The sequence below is a fragment of the Propithecus coquereli genome, unplaced genomic scaffold, assembly GCF_000956105.1.
Source record: "Propithecus coquereli isolate 6110/MARCELLA unplaced genomic scaffold, Pcoq_1.0 Scaffold193, whole genome shotgun sequence".
Classification (NCBI taxonomy): Eukaryota; Metazoa; Chordata; class Mammalia; order Primates; family Indriidae; genus Propithecus; species Propithecus coquereli.
In genome coordinates this window covers 2558854-2566526 of record NW_012144190.1, presented here as the reverse complement: position 1 = coordinate 2566526, position 7673 = coordinate 2558854, and the positions used below count along the sequence as shown (strand labels likewise).

General features: G+C 55.5%; 1 protein-coding gene across 1 annotated transcript; it reads right to left on the bottom strand.

The window, feature by feature from the left end:
- Positions 1-3729: 3729 nt before the first annotated feature.
- Positions 3730-7673, bottom strand: RRAS (related RAS viral (r-ras) oncogene homolog). The gene is made up of 6 exons (XM_012643201.1): positions 7477-7673; positions 5466-5553; positions 5261-5363; positions 5068-5176; positions 4169-4287; positions 3730-4096 (listed from the first exon to the last, which is right to left on the bottom strand). Exons 1-6 carry the CDS (start codon positions 7633-7635, stop codon positions 4012-4014), a joined length of 663 nt encoding a protein of 220 aa, XP_012498655.1. The 5' UTR covers positions 7636-7673; the 3' UTR covers positions 3730-4011.

The window sequence follows — 7673 nt, the reverse complement described above, 5'->3', positions numbered from 1 at the left end:
TGGTGGCGGTTCCACTGCAGATGGTGGATCATAAATGCAGAAGAGAATGATTAAATTCAGCACACCCTCAAAAGCAGAGAGGAGTTCAGCTCTACTTCTTGAAGGAAGAATTACTCAAAACTTAAAAATATTTGTAATCACTACAGGCAGTGACAGTGTCAGGAGCTGGCCAGCTTTTTCTTGGCTCACTAATGTAAGGTTGAGGGTGGGTCTTCCTTTTCTGGGCCCTGAAATGCAAAGTTGTGGGTGTTGTGGTGGCAGTGTTTCTAGGGGCTGGCCTGCACGGTGGAGGATGGAGTCCTGTATTCCCTATGTTGCCCAGGCTGGACTCGAACTCTTGGCCTTGGGGGATCCTCCTGCCTCAGCCTCAAGAGTAGCTAGGGTTACAGATGAAGCGACCAAGCCCAGCTCAAGTCCTGTGTTCTTGAGCCTTGCTATTCAAAGTGTGGTCCGTGGCCCAGTACCCTGGGAGTTCCCCAAGAACTTGTAGAAATGTAGACTCTCATGCTGCTTCTCAGATCTGCTCAATCAGAACCCGTTTTTCAGTAAAATCCTGAGGGGATTCTAAAGCTCATTCGAGTTTGAAGAGCAATGTTCTGGAATAGGAATGTTAAAAATGTGGAGGTCAACTGACAGTATTCTAGAAGCCAGCCTGTAAAGTAGTGAAATCATTCTAGAGCCCAGACACGCATTGTCAAAGGTGGACCACTGGTGTTCCAGAAACCTGGGTTCGTCAGTGGTGGAGACCCAGTGAGATTCCAGGGTGGAACAGCAGTGTTCCGTACTCCCTCCCATGTGAAACTGAAGAAGAACGCTCACAGTTCTAGAATCTTGGATATTGTCTAGATTGTCATGTTATAGATTTTAGAGCCCTGGTTTTATAGAAGAGAGGATGGTTAGTAGCATTTGAGAACCATAATGGAAGTGTCAACAATGGACATGAACTTTCTAGAATCATTGAGTTAAGAGGGTTGAGGATGGACAGTTAGTGTCTTAAACTGGCCTGCGGAGTGCACCCTTTGACGGGGAGTGGCACACTCAAGGTTCCGGACTGGGCTGTCAAGTCAGAGCCAACGGATTGGCATCGTCCCAGGCCAGAGGTCCAGGATAGAAAGTGGATGGAATGTTCTAAGGCTGGATGGTGGGATCAGGAATCATCTCTTTAGGGATAAAATAACCATGTGGTTGGCCTTTGGTACCCAACTGCCCAAATTTGGGTCTCAGCTGCAGCACTAACCGTGCAAGTTGGTTACAGGCACCATCCTCAACTTTCTCATCTGTTAAATGGGCTTTTGTCAAAATAAAGGAAGACGAGTTTAAAGCACCTGGCCCACAGCTCCTGTTGCCTATAGCAGGCCCTGAGAGGTTTGGCAGGGCTCCAAGACATGGCAGAAAGGGGATAGAGGAGGGCTAAAGTGGTTAGACAGGGACATGGAAACGTGGAGACAGAATCACTGACGGCCCACTAGAGCTCTGGGTAGGGCAGAAGCCAAACACACACAGGCACGAACACGTGCCTGGGGAGATGCCAGCCTTCTGGCTGTGGTCTTAACGAGCTTTGGGATGCTAGTGGCTGTGAACCTTCCAAAAATGGCCTGCCAGTTGTCTCAGGGGTTTGACTGTGTGCCTTTTTCTGGGGGCAGGCAGTAACTTTCATCGCCTTAATGTGCATCTTGGTCCTGAGAGCCGCAGGGTGTCCCAGCCGAGAACTTGGCCCCATTGGACGTTGCAGGAAAGACTCAGAAGTGCCAAGGGAGTGTTGATTGTGGGACCTGGGGATAGGGAAGTTGGCACAGGACTCCTTTCTGTTGAGAGCTCAGTACCCCCAGCTGGGGCTTATGTGGAGGTGTCAGATCTCCTGTGTCACCCCTTCCCCACATCCAGCAGGGTGGGCCCCCGGCGTGCAGAGGTTCTGGCAGGGAGGAGTGCAAACATGTGGCACAATACATCTGAGCCACACTTATTCCCAGGGTGGAAGGTTGAGCAGAGGCCAAGGATTCTGTGATAATGGAATCCGGAAAGGGATATTTAGCTAATCAGTGTTCTAATCTAGGATACAGAGGGCCGTTCGTGGTTCTGGGGCAGAATGGAGAACAGTGGGCCATGGTCACTGATAGTGAGCACTTAGTACCAACGGGGTGCTGTGCTTATCCTGCCTCCAGCCCCGTGCAGATTATTTCCTTTAGCCTCTTGCCCACGCCATGAAGTGGCTCTATGATTGCCCCCATTTTGCAGGTAAGGAGACTGAGGTGGCAGAGCTGTATTCGAATCCAGGCAGCCAGGCGCTGGGGGCCTTGCCAGGCCATGCCTGACCCTAGAACCAGGAAGCAGGTTGTGGGGTAGGTATGACTGGGAGCATTCGGGGATCAGGGACCCAGGGGTGGAGAGAGCAGATTATTGACAGGTGGTGTCGGGTGGAGGCCAGTGTTCCAGGGCTTGAGGACATTTCAGTTGAGGTTTATAGCCTGGTGTGTTGAGCAGATTCCAGTGTTCAAAGATTGGGCCAAACAGGCTTGGGAGGTGGGTGGATGGTGGTCTCCAGTTGCCTCCAGCCTTCCAGGGTAGCAAATAGCAGCCAGGATTGGGAGTCCTGGGTTGGAAGGGGGACAGTCTGAGGGTTCCCAGGACCTGGGTGAGCTTTGGGTTTCCTGACCGAAGTACGTTGTCCACTTACTGTGGCCTTAAGACGTCCCAGACTTTTGCCCCTCCCAGGAGAGAGGCTCAGATGGGCATGTCCACACTGGCCCCAAGTTGGATTCAGGGTTTAGGCTCTGATGCCAGTCCCATTGGGAACTTTCTGGAACTGAGAACTTGCCAGACGGCTGCTTGGACAACATTCCACCCACCTGTCCTTCCTCCAGCCAAAAGGCCTTTCTCAATATACACTGGAAGTGGGAGTTGGGTGGGCAGGTTTTGTAGCAGTTGCTGCCTTTCTCCAAGGTCCTGGAACCTTCTAGAACAGCACTGACCAATAGAACTTTCAGAAACGTTAGGAATGTTGTATAGTTGCCCTGTCCATTAGGCTAGCCACTAACTATGTGTGACTGTGGAGCTCTTGAAATGTTGCTGGTATGACTAAGGAACTGAGTTTATTTAAATAGCCACATGTAGCTTCTGCCTACCATATTGAACATTGTGGTTCTAGAACTTTCCAGGAAAAGAAAATTCTTTCATCAGATGTTCAAACTTCATCCCAATAAAATGCCCACAAAAACAGACAAGGTGGAATTGCCCTGTCGAAGGGGAAGTGGGGGTCCAGATGGCCTGGTTTGGCTTATTCTCTTTATCCCCTGCACCTCCCCAAGCAATAGGTTCTAGATTGGAGTGTTCTAGGTGGAGCGAGGCTTTAGGTGTGCTCTGAATTCACCCACCTCCCCATAGCCCATTTTCCCTTCCTTTTTTTTGTTTTTTTTGTGATGGGGTCTCACAATATTGCCCAGGCTGGTCTTGAACTCCTGGGCTCAAGCGATCCTCCCACCTCAAACTCCCAAGTAGCTGGGTCTATAGGTGTACCCCACTGCAGGCAGCTCCATTTCCCTTTTTAAAAAGCACCTTCTGGCCAGGTGCAGTGGGACACACCTGTAGACCCAGCTACTTGAGAGTTTGAGGTGGGGAGATCACTTGAGCCCAGGAGTTTGAGACCAGTCTGGGCAACATAACGAGATCTCTTATCCAATCCCAAATTTTAAAAAAACAAAGTTTTCTTTAAAAAAAAAAAAAAACCCTCATGATGGCAGTGACATTTATTTTTCTGGGGGAGGGGAGTTATATACAGCAGTGACCTGAAGCCCCTCACTCCCACCAGGGGATTGGGTGGGGAAAGGAGGCGTTGGCAGAAGGCACACAGTGGCGATAGCCTGGAAGAGGCCAGGAAGTAAGGGTGGGGGTGTAGTGTGTCCTGGGAGACCCAGATGAGGAAACTGAGGCTCAGCGAGGGCCTCAAGTCACACAGCAAGGTTCGAGGACAGCTGGTCCCAAGAGCTTGTGCTGGTTGCTTGTCTCTCGCCCGGGCTACAGGAGGACGCAGGGGCAGCCCCCGCCCTTCTTCCTGGGGGCACTGGGGGGACTGGGTGGGAGCTCCTGTTCCTGGAATTTCCTGTGGGGAGAGGCCAGTGAGTTTGGGCTGGAGGGGCTAGAGACAAGGACGATAGGAAGGGACGCAGCTCACCGGACGGCCCGCACCAGCTGCTCAAAGGCCTCGTCCACGTTGAGACGCAGTTTGGCCGAGGCCTCGAAGTAAGCCACGTGGTGGGAGGCGCTGAAGGCGGATGCATCAGATCGAGGGACCTGGGGAGGGGTGCAGGGAACACAGGGAGGAGTCAGGTCCCTGCACTTAGGGTGGCCCCAGCTGTGGGAGGCAAACAGGCATACTGTGTGCTCTAGGGGAGGTGACCTACTGCGGGGGCTCAAGCGAAGAGGGAAAGTTCCAGAGATATCACGGCAGGAGATGCTGAGGGGGCTGGGTGCCATCGAAGTGAGAAATCGGGGCAGGCTTTGTTGGCGCGTGCCCTCCTGACCTTAGACCGCCAGGAGTCGGTCAGGCAGTGAAGTAAGGGGGTCCCGGCAGAGGCCAGCGAAGCCCGAAGGCTGGAAATCCCCAAAGGCTTAGCCTAACAGATGAGTGCTGTGTGGAAATCGTGGTCGGGAGGCACGTGGTGTGAGCAGAGAGGAGGGGACACAGCCATGCTGGGCATCAAGCCTGGCTGAAGAACTAGGGCTCCAGGGGAGTGGGGGAGCTGGGGAGGGGCCGGGTGGGAGGCTGGGGTGAGGGTCCCGTGGGAAAGAGAGGAAGGGATAGGAACGGGCAGAGAGTCAGGGCTGGTAGATGGGAGTAAGTGCTCCTTGTTCCATCAGCCACCTGTCCTGGGGACTCCCATGTGCCAGGCCCTCTGCTGGGTAATGCTGGGGACCCAGAAGGTCCGGTTTGGGGGTGACACATGTAGGTGGGGAGTATGACATGGAGAGGGCCAGAGGAGCCAAAGGAGGATGCTGACGTGGGGAAAGGCGCACTGGAAGGAGCCTCCCAGGCCGAGATGAGGTCCCCAGGGAAGAGGGGCGGTCCCAAACCTGGCGCTGTGTCTCCAGATCCGCCTTGTTCCCGACCAGCACGATGGGGAAGTCATCACGGTCCTTGACTCGGAGGATTTGCGTGAAGAGCTTGCCCACCTCGTTGAAACTGCAAGTGAAGCAGAGGTGCGAGGTCCTGCCAGCCACTGGGCTCTGGTCGCCCCACCCACTCTGCCACCAGCAACCCCCTCACCTCTGCCGGTCGTTAATGGCAAACACCAGCAGGAAGCCGTGGCCAGCGCGCATGTACTGCTCCCGCATGGCCCCAAACTCCTCCTGGCCCGCGGTGTCCAGGACTGTGGACACAGGAAGAGGGGCCATCATGGGGACGAAGCTCCCCCCAGCCACCCCCCTCAGCCCCTGCCGACACCACCCCATCCTTTCCCTGCCGCCCTCACTGTCCAGCCGGGCCGGGATGCCATCCACGGTGCAGATCTTTGTGTAGGAGTCCTCAATAGTGGGGTCGTAGTCAGACACGAAGTAGGACTGGTGGGGTGGGGAGAGGACACTGTCACTGCAGTGCCCCAGCATAGAGGATGAAACACTGCCCCTAGGCCTGCCTCTTTCTGCATCCCCCCTCCCTAAGTCGCTGTCCCCCTCTCTCTGGGTCTCTGTTCCCTCCCTTTGCTCTTTGGGTATCTGCTGCCCACCCTCCAGTCTCCTTCTCTCCCTGAGTCCCTCCTGGTCCTCTCTGTCTGGTGTAAAGTACATCTCCCACATTCCCATGTCTTGATTACATCCTGGCTGGGTGACAGTTAACCGATCACTTCCCCTATCTAAGCCTCAGTTTCCTCATTTGGAAGGTGAGGATAAGAATAGCACCGCACCCAATCCGGCACTGGTGAGATTCAGAGAAAATCCCCACTCAACATTTAACATATCAGTTATTGGGAGCCCTTGTTGTCCAGACTGTCCGCCTGTTTATATCTCCCCCTCCTTCTCTTCCTCCTCCCTCTTCTTCCTCCTCCCCCTTTCCCTTCCTCCTCAGGCAGTCGCCAGCGTCTCCTCCCAAGGGAAGGTCCCAGTTCCAATCGGGCTGCGGAGAAGCTGCCCCACCCTCGAGCTGAGCCACTCCCTTCCTGCCTGGGTCCTGCCCAGTCCGCCTCCAGCCAGGCCTTTGGCCAGCTCTGGGACTGCCCCTGGGTGCAAGGGGCCCAGGGCAGGGGCCTTTCTCTGCACAGGCGGGGCTCTCTCACAGGTGCTTGCTGGGGTCTCTCGAGTGGTCTGGGGCCCAGGGGCCTCTGCAGTAGCATCTTGGGGCAGACACCTTTCTGGGGTTCCTCTAAGGTGGGGTGGGCTTCCCTTGGGTTTCCTGGGTACGGGTGGAGTTTCAGGAGAGAAGGGGTGATTTGGGGGCTAGGGGTCTGAAGGCGGCATCCTATCTGTTAGAGGGGTGCTTGGTGAGGGCTTGTCCTGGCTCGGGGGGGGGGGATTAGCAGTGTGTCTTCAAAGCACATCTGGAGAAGCTCAGGGGTTGGGGGCCAGTCCTGAGGTGGCTCAGGGGCACTTGGGAGGTCTGTCATAGAATATAGAATCTTAGAGACCTTGAGATGTATTTATGGGGTCAGAGAAAATCGCAAGGAGCAATTCTTTCTGAAGGTGTCAAGAATCTGGAGGCTTCTTCCTTGAAGACAATTTGGGGGCCATCTGGGGTTTCCAATAGGGGCTCAGGGAGTTGGAGTAGGAGAAAACTCAAGATGGAGGAGTGGTTGGTTTTCCTCGGGGGGTAGGGTGGGAGGGTAGAGGTCTGTGTCTCGAGAAATGGGGAATGGCCAGGACTTGAGGTCCTGGAGGTTTCTGGAATAGTCAGGTGCTGGATCTTTTAAAAAAATCTCCTGGGTCTGAGGGTCAAATTCTCTCAGAGCAGGGGTTAGAGGGTACCTCTCTCAGGACAGGGTAGTCCCGGAAGAGCCTCAGGGCCAAGGTCTGGGCATACTTTCTAGATTCTGAGGGGGGGCGGGTGCTGAAGAGACTAAGAATCCAGACTGGGGAGTCTCAAAGGTGCTGGGCACAGGCGTTTTCCCAGTGAGGCTCTGCGGTCTGGGGTTTGGGGGAAACAGGGCTTAGAGTGGAGGGAGGTGGGGGGCCCCTGGGAGTGCTTAGGGTCTGAATGGGGGGGATGCTCCCAGGAGGTACTCCGGGCCAGGTCACCAGGGAGGTAGGGCCTTAGGTACTGAGGGGAGGGAGGGATCGTGGGTCTCAGGATGCGAATATAGGAGGAAGGTCCCTTGTGTAGGGGGTGGAGACCCTTGGGGAGTTTGGAGTCACAATCTGAGAGGATTCTTTAAGATTAGAGGGACTAATGGGAGGGTCTCAGTGATGGATCAAGAGGAAATCGGGGTCTCGGGGATCCCCCAAAGGGCTCCGTTCTGGGTCCCGGGGGCACCCTCCCGGGTGAGGGCCCACTACCTGGATGAACTGGATGGTCAGCGCACTCTTGCCCACGCCGCCGCCGCCCACGACCACCAGCTTGTGTGTCTCGCTGGGCGGGGGGTCCCCGGGTTCCGGCCCCCCGCCCCGGGGCCGCCCCCGCCCCCGCCCGGTCCCGGACGCCGCCCCGCTGCTCATGTCGCCACCGCTGCTGCTGCCGTCGCTACCGCCTGGGG

Bases quoted from the DNA above. Each gene is read 5' to 3' on its own strand.
- RRAS (XM_012643201.1), bottom strand. From the start codon at position 7,635: ATGAGCAGCGGGGCGGCGTCCGGGACCGGGCGGGGGCGGGGGCGGCCC. The intron at 5,177-5,260 runs GTGAGGGGGTTG...CTTCACTTGCAG, and splicing joins GCCATTAACGACCGGCAGAG to TTTCAACGAGGTGGGCAAGC. The intron at 4,097-4,168 runs GTGAGCTGCGTC...CTCTCCCCACAG, and splicing joins CAGCTGGTGCGGGCCGTCCG to GAAATTCCAGGAACAGGAGC.